This window comes from Trifolium pratense, linkage group LG2, assembly GCF_020283565.1.
Source record: "Trifolium pratense cultivar HEN17-A07 linkage group LG2, ARS_RC_1.1, whole genome shotgun sequence".
Lineage (NCBI taxonomy): Eukaryota > Viridiplantae > Streptophyta > Magnoliopsida > Fabales > Fabaceae > Trifolium > Trifolium pratense.
In genome coordinates this window covers 34,626,036-34,653,665 of record NC_060060.1, presented here as the reverse complement: position 1 = coordinate 34,653,665, position 27,630 = coordinate 34,626,036, and the positions used below count along the sequence as shown (strand labels likewise).

At 33.1% G+C, this 27,630-nt stretch overlaps 3 protein-coding genes across 7 annotated transcripts; 1 reads left to right on the top strand and 2 right to left on the bottom strand.

The window, feature by feature from the left end:
• Positions 1-211: 211 nt before the first annotated feature.
• On the bottom strand, positions 212-1,522 carry LOC123904623 (F-box protein CPR1-like). Its single transcript, XM_045954259.1, has one exon. The coding sequence runs from the start codon at positions 1,520-1,522 to the stop codon at positions 212-214; it is 1,311 nt and encodes a 436-aa protein (XP_045810215.1).
• A 10,944-nt stretch (positions 1,523-12,466) lies between these two features.
• LOC123910799 (zinc-finger homeodomain protein 4) lies at positions 12,467-15,073 on the top strand. Of its 4 annotated transcripts, none has more exons than XM_045962046.1 (2): positions 12,467-13,301; positions 13,443-15,071. In XM_045962046.1, exon 2 carries the CDS (start codon positions 13,637-13,639, stop codon positions 14,744-14,746), a length of 1,110 nt encoding a protein of 369 aa, XP_045818002.1. In that variant the 5' UTR covers positions 12,467-13,301; positions 13,443-13,636; the 3' UTR covers positions 14,747-15,071. The 4 variants fall into 4 exon arrangements, with proteins under 4 accessions (XP_045818002.1, XP_045818001.1, XP_045818000.1 ...); XM_045962045.1 differs by having other exon boundaries at positions 12,525-13,301; positions 13,438-15,073; XM_045962044.1 differs by having other exon boundaries at positions 12,525-12,986; positions 13,438-15,071.
• Positions 15,074-18,335: 3,262 nt separating this feature from the next.
• On the bottom strand, positions 18,336-25,292 carry LOC123910798 (protein root UVB sensitive 6). 2 transcript variants are annotated; one of them, XM_045962042.1, is made up of 13 exons: positions 24,374-25,292; positions 24,188-24,286; positions 23,963-24,076; positions 23,753-23,824; positions 23,550-23,660; positions 23,339-23,458; positions 21,503-21,604; positions 21,343-21,415; positions 21,025-21,105; positions 20,869-20,933; positions 20,661-20,762; positions 20,386-20,568; positions 18,336-18,828 (listed from the first exon to the last, which is right to left on the bottom strand). In XM_045962042.1, exons 1-13 carry the CDS (start codon positions 24,728-24,730, stop codon positions 18,760-18,762), a joined length of 1,548 nt encoding a protein of 515 aa, XP_045817998.1. In that variant the 5' UTR covers positions 24,731-25,292; the 3' UTR covers positions 18,336-18,759. The 2 variants fall into 2 exon arrangements, with proteins under 2 accessions (XP_045817998.1, XP_045817999.1); XM_045962043.1 differs by having other exon boundaries at positions 24,188-24,266; positions 24,374-25,126.
• Between the last annotated feature and the right edge of the window lie 2,338 nt (positions 25,293-27,630).

Below are 27,630 nucleotides of genomic sequence, written 5' to 3'. Positions count from 1 at the left end.
GACAGGGGGCAAAACACAACCTCGCTTCCAAGTAAAAAACACATTTCATATATAGAACTTAAACACAATCAACAGAAAAATAATACTAGTATCAGATATTCTTGTGTCCAAGAGAGGATTCTTATTATTGATAACACAAACAAATTTGCAAAAAATAAATAACAACATAACTTGAATAATAATAATAATAATACATCTGAAAAAAGTCTATCTATCGAAAGTTTTCCAGTACAAATAAATTGAACCCTAAGGCATAGTTTTGGGCAGAGCTTAATTTCTGGAGCTGGTGTTGTTTGCGACGAATATTAACCATGTGCTTAATTGAAACATAGCTCAAAACCTGAGGAATGACTTGAATGTTTGATGCATTGCCCCCAATATCAATATGTCTAAAGACACCCGTTTCAGGGCTAAAAGAGACAAGACATTGGGAAGAGGATTGAGAAATAGAATCAGCCATGAGCCACATATCTCCACAAGTGTTAAACCCGATTGGTCTGTGCTTGTCCTGTGGACTCCATCCACAATATGACTTTATGTCAATACTAAATGCCATTCTCCAAGACTCCTTGACACCGTACTTGTCCATCGACCATGTCTCGAACCTTTTACCTTCAACAACATAGCAAAGACACAAACAACCTTTTAAGACTCCAACACTCATCCCTGAGATATTACTGACATACTCATCATCCACAAAGTGAGAAGGACACGGTATGGATTTGAATTTGTTACTGTTGAGATCAAATGAGTATATCAATTCAGAAATTGCACCATCTGTGACCCAGTGAAGTGCATCATTGAGTGAGGGATCGAATGAACTGTTAGGTTTAGGTTTGGCAGAGGGTACATCTGAGATGACAGACCAGGTTTTAACCCCCCCTGAATGAGGAGGAGATTGGTACAATTCAGCCACCAATTTATTAGATTTGGAAACAAGCTGAAGAATTTTGAAAGTTTTAGTCTTGGGATCAAAGCCAAAAGCAGAAAAACAGAGATTTCGATCGGGAGCACTTGGGGCAGGTGGAATATTAAGAAGCTCACCCAACAAAGGATTGCAGATATAATAATGAGATTGAGAGTGAGGATTAGATCCGCGTAAACACAAAAGACCGTTGCTAGAATTGATCAAATTCATACGCTTATGGATATGAAATGAGACGAACTTGCTGCTGGATGGTTGTTGATGATGATGATGATGATGAATTGTTTTGATTCGCTTGGAAGAAGAATCAGATGTGTTGTTAGAATTAGGTTGTAATCTCATGGCCATACAAGAGGATGATGATCCGTGATCGGAAGAATGGATAGGGTTTAGGTTTTGAGATGAATCGATGCATGTGATGCGGTGGCGATCGGAGAGAACGACGATTGAAATAGGGGCTTTTGAGAAATAGGATAGTTGGAAGGAATAATCAGAAACAATGGATTTGAATTTGGAACATACGGAATAACATCGTACGAGGGAAACAGCTGGTAGCTTAAGCATGATGTCGAAGAGTACGTGAATTGGTATGTCCATGATTGTGTGAAACCCTACTACTACTGCTGTCTCTTCTTCTTCTTCTTCGTGTCTCTCTCTCTCCTCCTCCATCTTTCTCTTTCTTTCTCTCTCTCTCTAGTGCTTATGCTTATGCTTATTCCAACTTGAAACCCTTCTCTAACCTCCAATCTAATTTATAAACCATCAATCAATCACAAAATTAATCACTATTTTTTTCGTCATTAATTAAAAATAACGTAAAAAAAAAAATTCTTATCTCTTTTTTTAAAAGCAAAATTTGAGTTTCTTTTTTTTTTTTTTGTAAAGAAAATTTGATTTTTTATATTTATTGAAAAAGTAATGTATATTTTCTATATTATTGAGTAAACACATTATTTTTTTCAATGAATCTAAAAAGTTAAATTTTATTTATATATTAATCAAATGGAGTAATATGTAAAAAAAAAATTATTAAAAAACATTATTTAGTCAAAACATATATAAATTTATTTTATATTAACAATGTGTTAAAATTAAACTATTTGTCTTGACCAAAAATAAATAAATTAAACTTATTGTAAAATATCCTTACATTTTTTTTACTAAAAAAAATATCCTTATATGTAATTGAAAAAAAATATATTGTTATACATATTCTAATAAGCGTCGTGATAATTATTAAAAAATATCCTTACATGTAATTGAAAAAAAAAATATATTGTTATTGTTATACATATCCCAAATGCGTTAGAATATGTTTTATAAGATAGAATCCAAAATATGTATGTGTTGAATTGGTTCGGAATAACTTAATTTCTAAACTGAATTTAAGAGTGAAAATAAATTTTAGGAAAGTAAGGAGCAACTGGAGGGCTAAAGAGCAAAAAAAAAAAAAACTGTTCTCTTAGGCCAGTAAGAATAAGCCCACATTACAATGATCATGAACACCACAATTTTAAGTGGAAAAGTGACTTCGTACCCCTATTTATACTCATACCCTACCCTGAAAACAAGGCAAAATGCTCTTCATTCTAACATATTAAAAACATTTTTTCCCCAACAATCACATACCCACAACTAGAGCTGTAAAAAGGGCCTTAAGGGGCCGGCCCTTTAAGGGGCGGACCCACTTATTCCTGATTATTAATTTTATTTAAATTTTAAACAATTTTTCTAGTGTCGTGAACTTATTCTCTTTTTCTTCAATCAGCACTGTCCACGATCGGCACCCTAAAAAAACTGTGTTTAAAATTTAAATAAAATTAATAATCAGGAATAAGTGGGTCCGCCCCTTAAAGGGCCGGTCCCTTAAGACCCTTTTTACAGCTCTACCCACAACATACGAAATTACCGACCATTCTAATAACAAAATATCTGGTAAAACTAAATTGACTTTTAGTGACAAATCTTGTCTGAAGCTAGTTCTAACTTTTCAAAAATCAAATTTTTTTTATATGAATATTATACGATCATAATTGTTTATTATCTTTGTAAAAAAAAAAAAATTGTTTACTATTATCATGGAATGTTCCTCAAAACACATCATCTTTACAGTTCTCGTGCTTGGAGGATTATGTATCGATATAGTTACAATTATCTTGAATTGGTCCTCGGTTGTTTACTGTCATACATATGTGATGTTTTCTCTCCCCATCCCCCATGAATCTTTTATCCCCCTGAATTTCCAATTTTGCCCTTGAAAAAACTTCGGTTCGTAGAAACCGAAGTTTTTTTTTGCCTTGAAAACAAATTTCGGTTTTTACTCTGAATTTGCACTAGAAAAAATTCGGTTTCTGCGAACCGAATTTTTCTGCAAGGGCAAAATTGGAATATTGGGGGGTATAAAAGATTCATGGGAGGGGGGAAGAGAAAACATCTACATATGTTATTTATCTCGGCCCACTTACTCAATCCACTATCTCAGCCCACTTTCTTGATCTCCTATTATCTGGGTATATAACTTCCCACTACACCTCATAATTTCTCTAATAACCTCCCTTCCATCTTTCAAGACTCCAACATATATAAATGTTTTGGAATTAAATTTGGGCTTTCTGACTCGTATAGATAGAACTGGTGGGCCAGTTTGGTGCTGCTACAAATGCATATACTAGGATGCATAATTTTCTTTCCTTTGTTTTAGTACACACCTGAAAAGCAAGCTGGGATGGTTGAAAACTTCAAATGAAATATTCTCTCCAATCACTCTAATAATCAAATTTTATTTTTTAGTATATTGAAAAGTTAATGTATTTTATCTATCAAAAAATTAATGTATTTGGTTAATAATATAATCAATTTTTCAATGCACTAAAAAAAAAGTCAAGTTAATTTATAATAGTGACCGAAGGAATAACAGTTTGTATCATCTTATTAATACGTATATTTATCTTTGCCATAACACTGCCTTCAACCTCTCTGATAGTAATAAAAATAGAAACAGAAAGCAGTCTGCAGAGGATGCTTTAGTGCAAACTTTTTGATATTACCAGCAACAGCAACCACACGCATGCATACATTAAAATGCTAAAGTGCCTGCTGAATTTTTAACAGAAGTATATACGGAATATCAGTATGTATATGTATATATGTACTTTTGTTGTTGGCGCACTCACTGGTCTTGCGGGTACATTGTCTTACACGCTACATCTATATATATATATATCCCTTTTTTTTTTTAATATATATATTTTGAGGAGGGATTCGTTGACTCCAGGAGTAAGTCTTCATTGACTTACTCCACTTAATAACTCGATATCGGCATTATATTTTTTCAAACCAACCGTTGAATTCAAAGATCTTATTGAGTAGATCAACTCCACAAATTTTTATAAAAATTCAAAAAATGTAGTTATGTATTCAGACTATTGAAATTCAACGATATTTTTAAAAGTTTGTTGTACATTCAATTGAAGTTATCAGAAAAAGTATCAAACGATTTTGAATGATTTCTTTATAGGCATTTTTTTTACTGAATCTTTATAGGCACGTTTAAAATTTCATATAAAATTTATTTACTAAATTTTAGAATTTTTTTAAACAGCAAAAGTTCGAGATAAAAGTAAAGAAAATCATGACCTATGGTAATCAAATTTTGAGCTCATTTTTTCTAGATGAGCTTTTTATGATGTTCTATAAACATATCTGCGAAAAAATTATTCAAAATTAAACGTTGATTTAACAGTAGAGACCAAAACTGAGTGCGTGATAATTAAATAAGGATTAAACATAAAATGTTACCATATTTTATAGGAATAAAAATATATTTAACCCATTATTAATTTAATAAATATATTAAATTTAATCTTTAAAGTATTAGCCTTTCGTCAATGAATGTTGGTTTCACTTGATAGTTGATAAAGGCGCGTTTGTTTCAAATTATATTTTTATATTCTTAATTGGGAAAAAATGATAGGAAAATGTATTACTGTGTGTTCGTTATAAGTTTATTAAATTTTATTATCGAGTATCAAAGATTCTTGGAAAAAGGAAAAAATTTCAGAAAAAAAAAATGTGGAAAAAGTTATCCCCAAATGAGAATAAATTAGTAATAAGTACCTAGGAAAATATATGACGGACTAAAATTACTTTCATCAAATTTGCTACGGATTATATGAGGCAGATGCGTCTCGCACACATGTGCGGGGTGTGCGACGGCATCGGGTCTCAAAATTTTGAGGGCCTCAACTCAAAATTTTGAGTTCCTATAATGTTACTTATATATTATTTATACCTATAAAATATCAGATGTATATTAATAGATTAATTTTTAGGTCCTAAAATAATAGTTATATATTGTTAATGTTCATAAAATATCATATGAGTATCAATAGATTAGTTATCTATATTCGTAAATATAGTTCTAGTTCATTTTAATTTTTGCATAAAATTTAATCTTAAATTAATTAGGATGTTCCTTGTTGACGTTATATACAAAGATAATTATTTTGTATTTCTTGTTCCATTTAATTTAATGCAATTGATTTAATATTGATAATTTATTTGTTTACAAGAATGATTTTTTTTATATTATATGCAATTTAAATCAACAATTTTTTTTTAAAAAAATTATATTTTTATTAAAGGGCCACTTTTATATTTTGCACAGAGCCTCCTAAAACTCGGAGACGCCGCTGATATGAGGCAATTTTGCGGCGGATTGACTCGTCACAAAGTCTGTCACTAATGTTCCTCATTTTGAGTTTGACCAAAAATACAATGTTTAATCTTTAATTCCGTTGCAATTAGTAAGAAATTTTGTTCTCTTTCTAATTTCCATCACAAAATTGTGCTTCTTTGATAGTGTATCTAATTCGAGAAATTAATATAGACATTTGTGTGGAAAGTATATCTAATTTGCACTAATATAATAGACTATGAAAGTAAGATAATAATATGTACTGTACAGTAGAATATGAATATTAAGTTAAAGTAAATGATTGCATGAGATTTCTGAATATGGCAATACCAGCACTACTAATACTATAATGTCATGCTCACTTTTGCTGCACCGTAACTTTCTTTCCATTTTAAATTAGTAGCCAGCAGCTTTTTTCGTAGAGATGGGTTTCACGGGGAATTGGGCTATATATTGTTATTACCTGCAAAACTGCACCGTGAAGAGTGTCCTTTAATTTACAGTATACATGAAAATAGGAGGATATATAGATTCAGACATGATGCAGGCATTGCAGATGTTAATTAATAAAATTTAGGAAATACTAATAGTAATGGTGTTCTAAGAACACATGCTAATTAGATGCATGAATCTATACGGATGAAAATGGTGTTTTTATCCTTGCCAAAATCGATTGTTAATTGTGTAGTCAAAGTGTGAGGTGCATATATATTGGTGACGTTCTCGGATTTTTATTCGTACTTAATTAGGTTTATGAGCTTAACTTGGGTTCTCAATTTTGAGCTCAATTCAAATTAAATTGGAGGTTGATAGCTTCCTCTCGATCTAATTAATTTGGTGGTATAATATTATTTAAAATTGTAAAACCATCTTTTCTTCTTAATATTTAAATTTTAGTGTTAAATTTGCGAGAAGACAAATAAATTTAGTTACTCACACTTACAAAAGTGACCAAATTTTATGTTAGTGTCCCAACACGGGATAATTTAAATAATGGCGTCTTGTGTGTGACAAATTAAATTAAGTGAGTACAAACAAAATCTAGCGATGGAGTGAAGAGCCCTAGGTAATTAATGGGAAGTAGTAGGTGATTAAATAAGAAATGCATAAAATTGAAAGCAAAAAGGACAGACAAGTGACGAGTGAGGCATTAATGACTAACCTTCATACATTTGTGACTATAGTTTGCCTTTGCCTGTGTGGAAGGAAATGGAGTGTAACTAACTAGTATATGACTTCGTTCATATATAAATATAGAGTATATATATATGCAAATATAGATATAAAATAAAACTGTCATGTTTTCTTCATTTAGCATAATTGATACAATAATAATGATCAATATTCAAGTAGCTATAGTACTATTGTGTTTGAGATGTTTATTTATGGTCCCCCAACTGAATCAAAATGGTCAGTGTCACTAACCCATCATGCACAACTCGAGCTTATCATTAAATCGACATAACATAATTTTATCCCACTTCTTCCCCACATCAAATTCATATTAAATTTTCCGCTATTGGTATGATCCGGCATGGCAGGTAGTTAATCTGAAGAAAAATATGTGTAAAAAACATCAATGTATAATACTACTTGTTTAGCAACATCTATTCATAGCGTTAACCATTCAAATTTTTACTCAACAAAAAAATAACAAATCATTCTAATTGTCAAAATTTGTTGTTAAACTTGTGTGCCAAATTAAAATAACACCAACTAAGATTCGTATATACAAGGGAAAGTATTGCCTTTTTTTTCCCACAAATATAATTTCTGATCATACTTGGATTAGAGATGACCTCGCCGGTGGTGCTCCGCTTCCGTTCCGATGAATGGGAGGGGTTATGTACATGCAGATGATCCGACGCTCAAGTCGGTATGAGTGCGAAACAAGGGTTTTCAGAGTAAGAGATTACGTACCTGACTCCACTATATGAGTGGAGTACCTGAGTATATATAGTCCCCATTGTCGGGCCAAGGCCGTTAATGGTCATTAGTGCCATCAATGGCTGCCAGAAAACGGTTGGAAAATCATAATGAGCAGTTAATGCTCATCATTCTGGTGGTCGGGCATTACAATATGCAAGAAAATTATGACCGTTGATCAGAGCAAAGTCTTTGTTGGCTGTTCCACAAATAGGCTTGCTCGTCCAAGAGAGTATTTCCCTGGTGATTGGGCTTGAGCCCAGTCCAGAACAATTTCTTTATTGGAGATGGAATTACTTTGAATCTCATGCCTTTGGCCATGTGATTGGCCTTTGGATGTTTTTATTACATACATTAGTTATTACTTGAGACAAAAATGAAAAGCAATGGGAATGTTCCCAACGGCTATAGCCCAATTGCTTTTTTGAATCGTTTTTAATTAAAAACAAATTAAAGGAAAACACATGCAGATTCTATGATAAGAAGAGGGGTCCCAAAAGAGACAGAAAGCATAGCCCACCCCACCCTGAATCCAAATCAATGAGTTATTTGGACATGATTGAGACGTGCCTGACCTTGAAAGGAACTATACCCTCCCACTTTTTTATTTTATTTTATCTCCTCATTTCCATGCTTTGCTTGCATATACTTGGAGCTTAATTTGCTTGAGTTTTTAAATTACTATATCAATTGGGGAAATAAAGAGGGACCAAAATATTGATACATGATGATTTAAAAAAAAAAAATTAAAGAGAGTGACAAAATATTGATATATTATAAAAATAAATAAAAAATATTGATATATTATAAAAAAAAAAAAGGGACCAAATGATGATGATTTATAGTATTGAGTCTAAGGTGAAATGATAGTCCAGTCTGACAGTTTTGTTTTGGGATCATCTCATCTCATCTTATTAGTCTAAGATTGGAAGGAAAGAAACAAACTGGTTATTTCTCTCTCTCTCTCTCTGAGCTAGATAGAACAAATTGAAGCTTAAGGAACCAAACAAATAACCCATTCCTACAATTGCACATGCAGCTTTTGAAAGAGTGTAAAATGATCCTTTCCTCTTAGGACACGGAAAGATAACATAGCAAGCAAGCAAGAATGATAACAATTGCACCTGCATTTCCATGTGTTGCACAGATATATATTGTTGAGTGCTTGCCAAAGTAAAGGTCCACTAGTTACTTACTTTACCACTATTTCTATCAAACAAATTACCAGTAATTACTTATTCTTAGCCTTAATTTCCCCACAACTTTTTTACAAACACCCTAGATTTGTGCCTCTAGCTAGCTACATTCGTTGCGCCGACCAGCACCGGGATCATTTCTCTTAAATTTATCATACTATTAAACAAATATATAAATTATAAAAAACAACTATATATAACAAGTTTGTTCGAGTTAAAATTATCGGTTTTTTGAATTACGTTAAAACAATATTGGAGTTTTTAGTTTGATTTGAATTATTATCCGAATATAGAAGAAAAAGAAAACCGTCCCCGTGAGCTTAACGGTAGAAGTTCGAACTCCAGACACCCCACTTATCCACCTTTTGGGTGGAATTTCTAGTCACTAGGTTACCTGACAAAAAAAAAAAACAAAATGAATTGAATAAGTTTAAATCCTATTCTGTATTTTGCTCCTATCCATGCAACCCTACCCCCCAAACAAGTTGAAGCTTGGGTATGAAAAAAAGAGAAAGTGGTAAGAAAAAAAGTCCTCCAAATGAGTAAACATTAGTGTATGTTGATATTAAAACACATGTGTTTCTATCTTTAAACGGAAAGGAATTATTATAAGTTTGTACATTCATGATGACAAGCAAGCAAGCATGTCCAAAACAAATGATCCAAATGGGAACGGAAAAAACAAAGCCAATTTAAGTAATTTGATTCGTTAATGGAGAATGATTGGCACGATAAAGGTAACAACTGGTTTCCCAAGACAAGGCACCTTAGGATTAGGAACGCAGGGTTGATTATGATGATTAGAATAAACAGCATCGATACAAATCTATGCAAATTAATAATAATGAGGATCAAATCTGGTTAGTTGACCCATAATAATTAACTTTCCAACAAAACCACCATTGCACCTTCAAATAGTAAGAGTTTGTCAATTTGTTGTCTTAAATTGTCAACAAGCTTTATTAGAGGTGTTGATGTATCAAGTTAAATACATAAAAATTTAAATTTTTAATGAGCATGAAATTTACATTTATAGTTCCATGTGACGTGAGATCAATGTAGACAAATTATATCACTTAACACAACACATCATCTTATCAAATACATCGATCATTAAATAAATTTAAAAAATATTTTTTTTGTGATGTTGCTTAAAAGAAAAAAGAAAAATTTTTATGTGATGCGACAAAAGTTATAGCTTTTCACCGGGAACATCTTGTAAAATCTTTGTGTAATATTCCTCTCTTTTGTCTGCTTGCCAAAAGAAAAGAATAAGCGAGTAATGAATCAATTACATTACCATAATTCTAGCTTTGAATCTTCACATGATCATGTTATAAAGCATCTACGTTGTTATGTCGATTTTCCAAATCCAAAAAGCTATATTTGCTGTGTTTTACTATATACATATAGTACTTATCAGCTTTTACTCCTTTGGGGAGTTAGGAATCACTTAAGAAGTTGTGAAGATACATTTTTTTTTTTTTTTTTGATAAGCTTGTGAAGATACATTTTGATAGTCAAAGTGCAATCCGATTGAGGAGTTAGGAATCACTATATGAAAGAGTAAAGCACATTGACACTCATTTGCACTTTGGAAAGAAATTGTGGTTGAGAAAGTTTCTTCGGAAGACAATTCGGAGAATCTATTCACCAAGTCATTACTAGCTAGATCACGATCCAAACATTGATTGGACTTGATCAATTTTATTAAAAAGTAATTTAAGGATGGAGAGACCAACAAGAAAGTCGATAATTAATTGACTTCATCATTAATTTGATGGCGAAGTGGTGGATTGTTGTGTATGTCTTGAAATATTGTTTATAAAGTGTGAAATTTGGGTTGGCCACCCTCACCTGCGAGGTGCACAATATACAGTGGCCGTGAGGCGGGTGAGTATTGGTTTCTCGAGCATCGCCACAGCCTTGCGCACAAGGTGGATGTCCGATAGCAATTCTAAGGCGCAATCACATAGAAAATAAAATGAAGACATTAATTACAATGTTTTTCCAAATATATGTGAAATTTGCAACAATGAATATTTATAATTAGGGATGAAAGAGTATAGTAATTAAGTGGAATGATAATGTTGTTAGGAATGGAGTAGCTAGTGCTATGGTGCTTAATTGTAACATTGAAAGAGAGATGAAAACATGTCGTTGTCTCTATCTAGCTATATGTTTCTCTCTCTCTCTCTCTCACACACGTGATGAATCTGAATGCAATTGAATTGCTGTTTGTATTCCAAAGGAACATCATTGACATGTTGAGGGAACTATTTGTTGACACAACACCACAAGCAAAGAGGAAACAATACTAGTAATAATTTGTTAAAGATTGGAGTGCCTCATAAAAACATACTACTACTCTAAAACAAAAAAGGAATTTAATTGCGCGTGAATATATAGCACTCATTAATTTCCTAACTATATATATACTGTGTTTTAGTTATAATAACCTCATGCATGATATAAATAAGGAAAATAAAACACCATCAACTTCAATTACTACTTCACAAACTTTCGATTTAAATATTTAATCAAATATGATTGGTTAGGTCATGTTAATGTTCTCTTAATTAGTCCAATTTTATTGGATTTTCCCGAATGCACATACTTTTCATATAGTTGCGCGGATAAATGCATGTGTAGATATTAAAAATGTACTATAATGAAGTTCCCTTCAACCTGGAAAAAAAAACAACTCTTATATATATTTTGTCATTAAATAAGTAAATAATAAAAAACAACTCTAGAAGGTTACATGTCTTTAATTCTTATAATTAAGATGAGATAATAATGCTGCGGTCACCGGCCTTGTACTTAGTTTTTCTAGCTTTGCTTGTACTCATAACTGCACTTTTTTTTATAGCTTAGTAAACAAAAGCAAAAGTGTAAGACCCAATGTGAGATGAGAGACGGTAGAGATGTTTAAGTGCAAACAATTAGGTGTATGTTTGATATCATGTTAGTATGACAGAACTAAGATGAGGGTAGCTTCTGTAAAATCACGGTAGATCACCGTGATTGTTATACACCCATCGTGATACCAAACATAGATTAGGTGTCAATAAAATTGAGGGTGGTGGATAGTTGTGTTCACTTGAAGTATACTAGTTTTTTAGCATAATATTTAACTTAATTAAGCAGTCCAACGATATAAGGCTTAATTTGTTTGGATTGATGGGATGAGATGAAATGAAGTGGTATATAGTGGTAAAGTGGGGTTTCGTTGTTTGGATTCTTTAAAAATAAGTAGAATGGAGTGATTATACAATGATATTCATTCCATCTTATTCCATATTTTTCTCTCATTTTTCTTCTCCTTCAATTCAATTTGGGATGTATGAGATGGAATACAACATCTTCATAAAATGTCCAAACAATGAAATCGAATTTATGTTTCATTCCGTCCTACTTGATTGAATTTATTTTATTTCGCTCTGTTCCATTATGTAGTGAGCCTGAGAAACTTAATTAGTGCACGCACTTGTCAATTGTAATAGTTGTGATGTGAGTAGAAAGTTTGTTCCAATTAAGGGAAAAGGTCGAGACTAATTCATCAAATATTAGATGCGTGGATGATTTGATCATAACTAATTAAAGTTGAATGTATAAAAGGAAGAAGTTGATGAGGATTAGTATGTTTGAAGAACATTAAGTAATAATTTGTGTTTGAGAAAATAAATACAGTAAGGTTTTATTTACACTCTTTCTCTCAATGTTTGTGTGTGTGGCAGTCATGTTTTGTCCTCACCACTATCTGACACACACACAGTACAGCTCTCTCTCTCTCTCACACACACACAAACACTAACTATATGGCGTAAACTCGATTCCTGATAGTGCAAGCAAAGCAAGGCAAAGCAAGGGACTTACTTTTTTTCTTTTGAGTCTCTAATCTCTCTCACACACACACCTTTGTCTGTTAAAATCTGCTTTTTTTTCCTTTCTCCTTTTTTTGTCCCAACACAACACCTCACTCTCACCTCTATAAGCTAGCTATAAGCTCTTGCTTAGTGCTTCACTCACTCACTACCAAAACCTTATCTCTTGTCTTTATTTCCTTCCAACTCAATTACCCTAGTTACTCTCTCTATTAATGTTTTCTACTTCTACTACTACTATATCTCTTTGTTTTAAGGCACCCAAATAGATCATTATATACTAGACAGTGTTTCATGTTTTCCTTTCTTCTCCCTTTCATCTCAATTTGTGGCTGACTACTACAATATATATAAAGGTTTATTTCTATAATCTGTTTTCATTATATCTTCTCACTTAAACCTATACTCACTATTTATCTATCTCATCACTTTATCTTTCTTTCTTTCTTTCTTTTACTCACACACACACTTTGTCTCTTCTCCTTTTGAAGAGAGAGAGAGAGAGAGATTAGCAAATATAAGACCCAGGGTGGGAAAGTGTCTTATGTGATAGCTTAAAAAGTTGTCTTCTCATCATCATCATCACCATATGTTATTCCTACTAATTAATTAATCACTACTTCTCTCACTCATATTGCCCTGCTATAGCTTGTCCACACCCACCCACCCAGGTGACACCTTTTAAGGCTAATTAACTAGAATTAGAGTTTGTGATTCATCATATATATTAATTAATGTACTACTACCTCTTTTCATTGCAATTCTTGTAATTTCCTAATTAATTAATTAATGTTCCCAACTGGTCAGGTCAGGTAATTAAAGTTTCCTTCTTCCTTCCAACAAAATGATCATGATTTGAATGAATTTGAAGAGGGAGGCAGCAGGCAGAGGTTGACACTTAATTATTATAATTTTGGCACTTTTGTGTGTTCTTGTTCTTTGTTTTTTGGTCTCCAAACAAGAAAACACTCATCATCCATCCATCCATCCATCCAGTGTCCAAAGAATGGAACTTTCCAGCAGCCAAGATGGGGATATCCCAATCCCAATAATAAACAACACTAATAATTATGGTGGTGATGTTAGTTCTAATGGACATGCTCAACATCACATGCTTCATCACCATCATCATCATGTTCATGACCATCCTCCTACACTACACCACAACCATAATCACGGTAATATTATAATATCATCTTCCTCAACTGCAGCAGCAGTACCAGTGGCAGTAGTACCTCAAAACCCTTCAATTAATGGCACTACCACCACCACCACCTCTATGCAAGCTGCTGTCAGTGGTGTGGAATTAGATCATGATCACTCTTCCTACAAGAAATCATCATCATCAGTTGTGAGGTACAGAGAATGTCTTAAAAACCATGCAGCTGCAATGGGAGGGAATGCCACAGATGGTTGTGGTGAGTTCATGCCAAGTGGTGAACAAGGTACCATTGAGGCACTCAACTGCTCTGCCTGTCATTGCCACAGAAACTTCCACAGAAAAGAGGTTGAAGGTGATAGTACTGAGGAAGACAGCTACCACCACCACCATAACTCTTCATCCGCCTTTAACTTCAACTTCAACAGGCAGCAGCACCACCACAGCATGAGGAAATTCATGTTACCTCTTCCTGATCTTGGCTACCACCACCACCACCACCACCCTACTCCTCCTAATAATACTGCATCAGCAGCCACCACAGGTAACAACAACAACAACAACATTCTTCCTTCTAGAGCTGTACCACCACCCCCACATGGACATGGCCACATCATTATGCCATTCAACTACAACATACCTTCTGAATCTGATGAACAAGAAGATCAGGCGGGTAGACCACCAACTCATCATCAGCAGCAGCAGCAGGTGGTGATGAAGAAAAGGTTCAGAACAAAGTTCACACAGGAACAGAAGGACAAAATGTTCAACTTTGCTGAGAAAGTTGGGTGGAAATTTCAGAAGCAAGAGGAATCTCTAGTGCAACAGTTCTGCCAAGAGATTGGAGTCAAAAGAAGAGTGCTCAAGGTTTGGATGCATAACAATAAACACAATCTCGCCAAAAAGCAATTACAAGATCAACATACTACTACTGCTAATCATCTCCCAACTCCTTAATATTATTGTTGTTTGTTAGTTAATTACCACCAAATTTTCTTGCTTGCATTTCTAAATAATTAACATTCATGTATGTATCTGTCTTCTGTGTACTTGATGTGGTAATTAATTTAGTTTAGGAATATTGCATTTGCATATTAATTAATTAATATTATGTGTACTTGAGTTGAGTTGAGTAGTGGTGTATGATGAGTGTATCTCTCTCTCTCTCTACTCAATTAGGCTTAACATGCATGTCTGGATATATATCATGGACTAGATATGTCTGAGGTCGATTTGTTTGTATTACTATTACTATTAGAATTGAGAAATAGCCTTTTTTTTCTATCTTGCTTTCTCTCTTTCATCATATACTATAGTTTCTCATTTAATTTGGTTCATCATGCTATAGGTATATTATCTATGTATCATAATATAATTAAGAGCTTCATTCTGACATCATTCATTTTTCAACCCTGTTTCTCATTTATTTCAAAATGTTTTTCCTGCTTAATTACTTAGTATAATATAGACATCAATATTCAGAGAAATTGGAACAATGTCGAGATATGCATAAGTAGATATCTATGTATGGAAATGGATATATCTTTATGGCAATAAATCCAATGTGGAAATAAGTACAAGGGATAGTAAACGCATAAAAGAATTGATTCAAATTTTTTAGACAAAATAAAAATAATATATTATTACTTCTTTGAAATAGTCAGAACCTTCAACTTTCCTGACTTTTACCTCAAACCAATTGAATTATTGATCAATATATTCTTTTATATATTTGAGGTGCGTTGGAAATTAAATGTGAATATTTCTTTTAGTTGGTGTTTGAAATTTGGTTTGCATGTTATCAGTTTTATAGTATTGATTAGTGAAAAATATATATCATAATACCTCTAGCTAGTTGTTAATATAAATAAAAATTTACATTTTAAATGCATTAAATAATTAATGTATACATTATAGTCTTTATTATATGCTATTTTTCAAAAAAGTACATACTCCTATATGATATGCTATATTTCAGCCAAAAATTATAGTATGATCTTTTGGAAATTTAAGATATAAGATGAAGAGAAAGCAGATAAGTGTTGGATTTTGTCCTTATTCCTGGAATTCCATGTTCAAACATGTGTGCCTGCTTGTGTCAGCCTTGCATAATTAAAGCTAAGCCGTTTTGATGCATATGTAACATTAGTGTTCACCAAAAAACATTATCTGGAGTTAAAGATTTGAACATTTTCCTTATGACCTGATCAGCTTATTGTTTACGCTGGTCAAAAATTCGAGATAACACTTATAGACTACTTTTAAGTCTTTCGACTAACATAGTGTCTAAAACAAACATATCAATGAAATCTAATTTAACTGATAATGTTGAGTTTCCCTTTTTGAACATTATAATATTGAGATCGATATCTTTTTATAGTTATTTGGATTTGAGTCCGACCGAGATTTCTCCAAAAAAAAAAAATGATCCATTTTAAAAATTATTCTCCGGTGTTGATGTAACAAGTTGAAATAGATTAGAGAGAAATGCCCATCAATATTCAAAAAGTATACTTCGTTTGTTTCAAAATGACCGACATTTAAATTGTTACACACATATTAAAAAATGCATTAATCAAACTTAACACAACATTTAGAAATAGTACTATATTTTATCTTCAAACTCGAAGCTTTATAGTTAACTCACTTGCCTGTATGAGTTTTTGGTGGTTATTGTCATCAATTAGTTTGCAAATAAAAAATATCATTAAAATTATAAACAATGTATTTTTATTTAATTTTTAGCAGTTGTGGCAATCAATATCATAGTTATTGCTCATAGTATAAGGCTTACTATTTTTGTACTTTTTTTGCTCCTGCAAAAAAAAGTATTGTGATTAATATTTATCAAAAAATAAATTATATGAGAGAACTTAAATTCAATTTTTCAATAGAAACAAGTTTTTAGTCGAATTTTATTTATACCTATCTATCTCATTGTACTATGATTTATTTATAAAAGGTAATGAAAACCTCAGGGTAATAAAAATAAGACTAAACAAAATTAAGAGGATAACAAGTCACTAGGTTTGGTCTAGTGGTGAGAATTCGGATAATACATTATAGGTTCTGAGTTCGATCTCCAACTTATTATAAACCAAAAAAATTAAGATGATAGCATGACAATACAATAACTACCAATACGGCCTCTTTCATTTGTAATTCTTGACAGTCTCGCAAGTTAAGTTGAAATATCATAAATGCAGTCAATCATGTTCGAACTACCATGCATATGCATGTGTCACTTCCTTATCTTTCCTGAAGACTCGGCGGTAGAGGCAAGATAGGCTAGGCCGAGTTAGACTTTGTCATAAATTTGATATACATTAAGAATGTCATTTTTCCTTAAAAAAAACAAAGAATGTCATTTTATATTTATCAGCTAGTTGAACCGCTAATTTTATTAAACACTTCAATTAGCTTATTAATTATAAGCTATCAGTCATCAGCTATAAATTATTTGCTGCTGTATAAACTAAATCATCGGTTATTCACTATTTTTTATCAAACAAAGTCTTAATAAATATTTCCTCCGGACACAATTATAAGCAAAAAATTACTTTTTAGGTTCATTGAAAAAGTAATATATTTGGTCAATAATATAAACTGAATACATTATTTTTTCAATTAATCTAAAAAATATTTTTTTTGCTTATAATTGTGATAAGAGGGACTAGAGATCTAGTACATCAAAATTATACTATGAATAAAAAAAAATTACCACGAAGGAAGTAGTACTAGTGCAGAAATCATTCACTTACCACAATTCACAATTACTACCCACGACACATTAAAGAGACCTAATAAATTTGAAAACACGATCTTCTAGACTTTTTTTTTTCATACAGTAGTGACTTCTGAGCCATTTTTCTTTTTTTTGGTAGAAAACTTCTGAGCCATATTTAATAGGGGCAAATATTGACAATGAAATGACATTTTAAAAGACAAATTTTCAAAAGTCTACTATAAATGTAGTACGACAGACATATTGTAGTACCAAATTTTAGAATAGATTCAACAGAACAGACACACACAAAAAAAAAAAAAAAAAACAGAATAGCAACCATTAGAAGAGTAGGGTATCAACTCATTGATGACTGATGAGTAATAGATCTATATATACTCCTGTAACACTATAAGCGAAAATGTGGTTTTTTTTTTTTCCTTATAAAATGTTACGAAGGGGGTAGCTACAACTGAGAAGTGAATGCTCACTCTTTAACATTTTCAAATGATAAATTATTTGAGATGAATATATATAAGAGCACAGACAAAAAGTAAAATAAAATACTTAGTGCAATGTGGAACGAGTGTTATTTATGTAGGGGAATTTGCGCATATAGATTTTCAATTTAAGTTTTGATCAAAATAACATAAAAGTAGAGAAAGATTAAAACAAGTTTATAAAATTGAAGCTCTCTAAAATTAACTTTACGAACTCTTATTTGGTTTCTTCAAAAAAAAACTTTACAAACTCTTATATACCTTTCCTTGAAAATGTAAATTAGTAAGAACATAATCTTTTTGGAGAATTGTAAGAACGCACTTTGGACATGGCTTTAATAAAACTTGTTGCCCAATTAAAACTACAAGCACAAATCATTGAGTATTACTCTGATCTTTTATCGTTTATATATGAACAAGTTTACGAACTCAACCTTAAAATCTTGCAAAATTGAAACTAAATAACTTAATGCACTGCAAATAGAACTAAGAAGAAAAAAGAATATAGAAACAACAGAGCAACAGAACAACAGAGCAATCACATTGGCATGTATGTGGTAACATGCCATGCTAACAACTCAATCATACAACTAATCCTGCTTAAAATTATGTATGCATGCATCCAGATGAAAGTTCATTTGGCATTTTGAGGGTCAAAGATAGCATGACTCAACTTGAGGATTGCGACTCCTCATTACACAGTGGAAATTGCGACTCCAACAGCAGCCATCTGAAGTTTGTTAATATCATCTATTATCAACTTGACACAGCCTAGCTCGCCCAGGATTTAGAAGTGATTCTGACATTGTCCAACCCTGCAAGTAAATTGATCTATCATTTATGTGTATATACCAGGCATTTTGAATGATTAAATAGATATACACAGTAACAGAAAATATGAGCATGACTATGCCTGTTCATTTTTTACAATTTACAATATGATCGGTAACTTAAATGCAGAACCAAATAACAAAGTTGCAATCTCTTATAACTAACTACCTTCATTGCAACTACAACAATAAACTCCCAAATGAAGATGGGGGCATAAGCCAATTCTATACCCTGCTCTAAAAAAAAATACAATAAAAAAACTATTTATCATTGATAGGGAATTTTCCCAAACCAATGCCGCGCCCGCCCAAGGTATACTCGCCTGAGTAGGGCATCACGTAAAAAGCCAACGGATGGACAAACAAATGGAGAAAAATCTCATGGACCAGAATGTGGAGATAGGATAAGAATCTGGTATTTTACTAGGAAGAATAGGAAAACCATGATTACAGCATTGCAAATCTTTCAGGATCTGCAACTCCTGGTCTTAAGGCCACAATTCTCTCCAAAAATGCCAAGATAATTTCCACAATGGACCCCCCAAACCAGTTGAAGATTTTCTAGTGTATTCTCATTCGCACAACTTCTCGCAAGGTCACCCATCCTAGAACTGCTCCCAGTCAAGCACACTTACTTTGGAGTTAAAAAGATGTGGGCTCACATAAAGAGGTTTCTTGTTATAGGTAGTACTGAACAGTTCTTTTAAACTCTCCTCAACTACACATTTGTATCTACACAAGCTCAGGAACTTTCTGGTTCTAATGCGAATTTGGTTCATCCAAATGCCCCTTTGCCTAGAAGCCACCTTGTCTGTGCTTCAACTTTTGCATAGGTTATCATTTGCACCCTTCAGCCCTAGCATTCTACTACTACTCTCTCCTAAGTATTACATTTACAACTGCAAATATTCAATGGTCTCCACCACCCTGGCCCCAATAATTCTCTCACAAATGCCTAGATCATTTCACTGTATTATCTTTTCCTAAATCTCATATTTTACACTACTTCCTAGTGGTCCTACTCCTTCAGGTTGGGTTCAAATAGTCTACAATGGACATCACATCACTACTCGCCAGTTTTCTTGATATCTTAGTGACATGTGGCAGTTAACAAATTCAATGGCTGAGATTTAGTTTTAGAATTAAACATAATAAAAGATGGAAAAAGTCAGGCCACTACAAATTCCTCACTCAAATACCAGTTTCTTTCACGTTCCAGATCCGTTCTTGCCTCCATCTGTGACCCTTTCAGGTTTCATCCGTTAAACAATTTATACTCCCCACCCAATCAAATAGAGCTTATCTATGATTTTGAATGCCAAAGCTTCTTCAAATTTTGTTCTTTTTCGCAATGCCCTTGTGCTTATTTTCACATTACCAACAATGGTTCTTATTGTAGTACTACTACAGTAAAACAACAATTCATGCCATGTAATATCATTGATTGGTAAAGAATAAGACTTATTCAAAGCCAGGTCCACAAATACTGCAGTGTGGACATATAATATTATCAGAACAAACATGTTAGTCTTGCTCCATTACCTGTTCGTGGGCTTTATTCTTGAAAAGCCAGTAAGCATTCGTGACAACTTTGCAAGAATCAGCAATACACGCCTCGAGATCAGTAACTGTGAGCATTACATTTGAATTAAGATCCTCCCTTTGCTTCCAAGATGAAACCTTACTTTCATTCAACGATTTTATAAAACTCGAGAGCACATGAGCCTGAAAAATAAGGTTATTTATATTTGAAGTAATTTTCAAAATAAGAACGCCCTAACAGTGCTATAAAGTTGCAAGACAGCCATTTATCTCACATGGAATGCTGCTTTTAGAATGTCGTCTGACTTCGCCTGATCCTTGAGCACAGCATGGACCTTCGATTTTGTAGGATTATATGTCACAATATACCTCTCCTTCTGCAATCAATTTAAAAGAATATAAGAATGTATCATACAAAAATGTCAATCAAAGTGATAAATATTTGGGACAGTTAAAATTTATTTTGCTCAGTAAAGGACATACATCAAACAGGGGCTCTATGGCAACATATGTACTGGGGTCTTGGAATGCGTCCTTGATTCTTGATCCTACAGTCAATTAAAAAGAAAATTTCAGTTTTAATTATTCAGGCAAAATTGCTGGAGTAGACAAGTATAATTATTTCGGTGATTGATATACCAAGGACAACAGGCCTATCTTTCCATGGAAAACTGAATATGTCCTCGTTCAAATTGCCCTCTCGCAGAGTGGGAACTTGGCCTGAAATGGATTAATTCAGTTAAAATATGAATGAAGAAAATGGCGGAATAGTATATCGAAGAGCTCTAGTGCTTGCAGACATTAAAATGACTATGCAAATGAGAATAGATTGCTCAACAAGAATGGCACAGATTGACTCTTTGATGGTGTCAAAAAGATACACAGCCAATATGTTTCTCTCTATCTCTCTCTTAATTGTTTTGGGATGCTAGTTCAACTACAGCAGTGTTATGATACCTGTCTTGAGGAAGGACTCTACTGCCACACTGAATCTTGCAGAGTTAAGTGTGTGCAAAACCACAGATTTTACCTATTAATACAATAAGCATTAGTGACAAAACCACCAGATTGGATGTACAGCTACATACGCATCATCATTAGAAATACAAAATCAAACCTCTTTATAAGAGCTAAGGATATATCCACATGAAAGAAGGGAAAAGGTGGTGACAAGAGACGGATTCCTTTTGGCAATCATTATGCTCAAACCAGTACCTAACTGCAAATTGCAAAAGAGATTCATTACTTGATTTCATCAAAAGAGGCCAAAAAAACAAAATTCAAGGTTACCACGCATACCAAATTCTAAAACTATTCAAAATAAAAATAAAAACCACTATCATATAGAAAGCACGGGCTTAAATATCATTTTTTTTTAATGGTATACTATGTTATGCTATAATATCGATATTGGAAGCTGTTTATAATGCTCAATTGGCTATACCTTACATTACATCATTAACAATTTTATAGGTTTAATTGGATGCTACTTTTTTATGACTTTATACATTCAGAACCAGGGCTAATTTAGTAATTTTCTGGTCTCTGTTCATAAGCTGAAGTTGGGCTTCGGTTTTCTATATTGAGGTGACAGTTTGTCTAATTTGAATGCCCAGTTCTAATGAATGGATTCAATAGAAATAATAAGTATCAATCTTTCCAAGATTGGGATTGTATTCTTATTTCTTAATTGTGTTAAAACAGCGGAACAAGTGAAAATTAACTAATTGCAATTATTTCTTGAAAGGACGCATTTTCAATGATTTTATGCAGTAAAATTGCTTTTGTGGCTGTGTAATGCACGAGCAAAACCAAACCCACCCCGCATTTGTTCCCCAGGAAACCAAGATAATAAGCAAATGCTAGTTTCTTCCTTCTAAATTTTACAGGCACTGCTCAAAGAGGAAAACAATACTAGTGGCCCGGACTTCTTGCCAACAAGTTGTTCTTGTCTTAAAATAAATACCAAAGATTTGCAATCCGACAATCTTCTATCCTTAATCCCCACCTAAGAAAACATAATTTTGGCATATGAAACCCCGCTTCCCCTGCCGTCATACATCAATTAGGAAAAACTAATCAGCTAGATTTTAGGCAATTATTTTTGTACATTTTCCTTTTGTAACATTAAATAATCAAAACATAGTAATTACTTCAAAAGTCTTGGTGTTCACAGCATGCAGTACAGATTACATCCAAAATAAAATAGGTGCACACACAAACATGTAGTAGGTGAGCAAAGAAAAGCCTCAGCCTGATTAACCAGGTTTGCCAGGGGTGATCTCCATATTTATGGTTTTGGGTGTATAAAAAGTTTATACACCGAAAACCTTTAAAAAGCATGCATTTCTAAAACCGGTGACACGCATTGGGACTTTAAAACACTGTAAACATAGTAGTAGTAGAGTTCTCCATTTCTCAGGAGACATGTAGAGGATCTCTACTCGTTTTCCAGTTAGTCGTTAGCCAGAAATAGGACCTTTTTTTTTTACAATAGGACCTGTTTGTTTAAACATTAAAAAAAATGATTGTTTTTAGGATTTGTTTTGAGAATTTTATTTTGTGTAAAGCAAAAATTTGGATTATATGAGTGGAGCAATTTCTGGCCATGTTTTACTTGCCTTACCACCAAACTCCGGTTTACTAGGTCCCTTCCCCTAGAAACCGGAGGATTAACACCAAAAAAAAAGTTTCGGATTGCAATTATAAAAAAACACTTATTTTAAAAGGTAGTTATAACTTAAGCTACTCAAAGTAGCTTCTCGAAATAATAAAAAACTGATTTTTTGAAATTCTAATTTTTTTTAAAGCTTCAAAATACTAAAAAATTTCAATGGTAATAGTGCTATATTTTAATGAAAAAAACTGAAACAAAGGGTTCCTGAGCAGATGGCACCAAAATTTAGCAACAGCACATTCAACAGTTATTTATTGTTGAAGTTCATAAACATACCAGGTCTGCAATATTGCCAACACATTCTCCTTTAGCAGTGACATCCCCAATGTTTTCTCCTTTAGCAAAGGCTTTGTAAATTGGTGTCCTAGTTGATGTTGATGTTACAGCAGCAACATTCTAAGAGCATAAATAAACTAATTAGACTGTAGAAAAGTGACATGAAAATGAATCAGTCATCCTGACAAAACAAACTAAAAAAATATCAAACCTTGAGTACATTAGCAGCGCAAGCCAACGGAAGAAATAGATGTGGCATTGCAGCAGTTGCCAGTTCCACCCCGGCACCCAACTCCATTAGAAGATCACCGGCAAACCGCAACTGCAACACAATAACTTTCAGACAGCAGATTGTGGGATAGCTCTGATTTGTATTATGAAATTGAGCAGAGCAAGCAGCAAGTATATGAGTACCTGTTTGAGATCATAATCAAATTTTTTTCCTTGGCGAGCAAAAAGCATCTTTCCGACACGACCAGCTCCATCCTACATATATATATTATTATTGAGTTGAATATTAAAGGTATAAAAGACAATGAGAAATTCATTGATATGCAATGAGATTGATTCATTTGAGTCACACAGGAAGCAGAAGTTTGATGCAAGTTGTGAGCAAAGAATTACCTTGAGAATCCAGTTGATTGCAACAGCCCCTGGAGCAGCGGTATTTCTATTGACACCAACTGAACTCAAAAGTGTATGAGTGGTGAAAACGCCCATTGCTCCACCAAAAAAGTGCTGAAACAAAAAGCAATTATTATTATTATTATTAAAAACCATAGAGTAAAGTAGTAAGTAAATAATGAATGAATTGTTGGGAGTGAAAATTAAGAAGATGAGTTAGTTTACCTTGAGAGCCCTCCAAGTCATGTAGGGGACATAGGAAGGAGTGACACTGTCAGGGAAACCTTCGGGAACCACATAGGATCTAATGAACGACATCAATTCCTGCGTTTAGAAACAATCAAACAAACAGAAGAGAAGAAAATAGGAATGAATGTAACAAAACAAACAAGAATGAATGAACATACATACATCAATAGGGGGCTTAGGGGTTTGCAAGCTGAGAGAGCGAAATGAATTATTCTTGAATTTGCCTGATGAATCGGTCTCGGCGACGTACTTCCATCGACGGCCATCGAGTTCCTCGCAACAAATGAATTTCAAAGTGGATTGGAGAGGAGGAGGAGGAGGAGGCGTGGTGGTATCGAGGAGGAGAGGTGTGGAGGCTAATTCGGCACTGATACGGAGAGTTTCGCGGATTAGAATATCTTGAGAGGAAGAAGGAGTCTGGTTCTTGACATTCAACGAAGAAGAAGAAGAAGAAATCGACGGATTGGGAGCCATGAATGAATAATGAGTTGTTGAGATCAGATAATTTCTATTTATCATTTTTTTATCAATTGAACTACTCTACTACTATAGAGTCTTAGATGAATTAAGAGCATAGTTTTCATCGAAAATTAAAACGTGATGATGATGATGATGATGACGACGACGAATAGAATGAGGCAGGAAATATAGGAGGAATATGAAGATCACACACTCACTCACACCCAAGCCCAAACCCATACACAGCTGGCTTAGCTGTTCTCTCTCAGACACACAACACAAACACTCCACGTACGATACGACGTCGCTTTGTTCAAAAATTCTCTTATTTCGCTTTCACTAACACACACGACTATTCTCTCTCTCTCTCTCTCTTGCCTCCACTATGAGTTATGACTATGGATATGGACGGTGTGTGTGTGTGACTGTGACCCCCCATCCATCCATTCATTCATCCCACCACCACCACCTCTAACTCCTTTTCATTAATTATTACCCTAAACCCACCCCCCTCTCTTCTTTTTACAAACCCCACCCCCTCTTCTACTTACCATTTTTTCTAACCATTTCTAAAAAATTCTTTTAACAAAAAAAATTATTTCTAAGTACGGGCCGAAGTTCGAAATTCGGTCATCTCACTTATTCATTTTAAGTATGGAATTTCTAACCACCATAATTGAGAAAAAAACTCAATCATATCATATTTTATTATAACATTGATATTTTCCTGTCAAAAAACATTAATATATTTTATTAAAATATATTTGCAAATAGAATGAAATATTGTTTACGTGGAATATCCAACAAATATCTATATGATGAGCAAAGAGTATATGCAAGTAGTCAAAGTATTTTTTTTCATGTTTGTTAAGGTTGTCCATCCCAAGTAAAATTCCCAGCCACAAGTGTGACAAATTTGTATATAGTATAACAAAATTAAAAAGAAGTTAAATTGCTAGTTTTTGCTCAACCACATTTGACTTCTTCAGTTCTTCTTATTTTAATTTCAATAGGAACGGTCACCCACATTTTGAACACTCCCAACAGTCCACCATCCCACATGGCCACATGTTACATGTACAACATTTTTTTTTTTTAAGCAATGAACAACATGCATTTTTTACGAAAATGTGCTTATAGCATTTCATTAATTAGAATGTGTTCAATATAATATGGGGAATGTATAACATGTTGTCATCCCTCATCCCAGCGTATACATAGCAATCATTTTTTTTTTTACAAATATACTTCCTCTGGTAAATATAAGAAGAAATTTATTTTTTAGATATATTGAAAATTTAATGTATCTAGTCTATGATATACATTAGATTCTCAATGAATCTAAAAAGTAGATATTCTCTTATATTTAGGATCGAATGGAGTACATTGCAATCTTATCCCTTGTTTCTTTTATTTTTGGATAAACGTCAATTTCATTTGTTTTATTTTGTATGTTTCTAAGAAGAAAAAGAATACTCCAAATTAGAGCTAATTTAGTGTGATTTCTTGAGATAGCAAATGCAGTCGTGTCCTTCTCAAATTCACTTTGTTTTATTTATTTTGAGTCCTTTACCTGTGTTTTTTGTGGCCTGATATCATAATAGAAAGTAGAACCGCGATTGATAAGTCGTGAGGACGTCACAACCGGCTATGGAGGCTCCGTTCGATATGTCAAAGATTAGCACCACTGCGAACCGATAAGCTAAAATCACGGTTCAGATAACCAAAGAGAATAAATCTCATATTTTTACTCAATCCAAAAAACTTTTCTATAGCCGGTTGTGGGTGTGGGTTTCATTTTCTCACACGAACGACATTCAGGTTTGGGTTTGGGTGGCACCCGAATATATGGGTGTGGGTTTGGGTAGTATCAAACCCGCACCCATGGGCAATCATTGTCATTCCTACACTAAACCATATAAATTAATTTGATATATTTTTGTAACCAAATATAATCAATATGAGTTAAATCAGGGACGGAGCTAGAAGGGGACCAGCAGAGGCCACGGTCCCCCCTATTTTTTTACGATTTTTTTTATATTAATATGTTATTATATTATTGACGTAATTTCATTTGTTTTCCCTCTATTTTATTAAACTCGCCAAATTTGTCCCTCTTTTTATTTCAACTTTTTGGGCTCTATTTCAACTTTTTGGGCTCTTTTGAGACTAAAATTCACAATTTTTGACGCAAAAAGTCACAAATTTTACGGCACAATACATGAGTTTAGACCAATATTACAACAAACGTGAAAATAGAGGAGCCAAAAAGTTCTACTTAATAAAATGACCCATAAAATACAGATTCACAAATATTAACTTTAGATTTATTTTATAAATTTTTGTGTATGTGTTATACTCGGTCGCCCCAAAGCTCAATTTCTGGCTCCATCCCTGAGTTAAATGCACAATTTTTCTTATCCTATATATTTATTGTCTTATATCACGTGCCACTTTTTTTTTAGATACAAATCCCATATATATTTTTTTATCTACAAATCCAATTTTATGTGTGTAACCCAAATTCAAATTATCCAATTTTATTTGTCACTTCTCTCACTTTTATATCAAATGAATGTATTTGTTTGCAATAAGTCATTTCACATTGGTAACGATTTAACACTTTTATTGATTTTATTTTAGAGCGCAGTCATGTTGCCAAAAATGTTTTCATCGGATTTTCGTGATAGTGTAAATCGTTATGCTACACTAATTGATCCAACAGAAAATCAATTTTATGTTTTAGTTGAAAATATCAATGGCAATATATATTTAACACATGGATGGTTTGCGTTACGTGATTTTTATAATATATAGTTTGATGTTTCGGTGATTTTGTCATCAATTTTATTATTCAAATGTCTATATAACTTTATTTATAGTTTTTCAAATGTTCTTTTTTTCACATGGTTCAAATACTAATTTCAAATTATAATTTTATATCTGTAGGCCGTTATGTG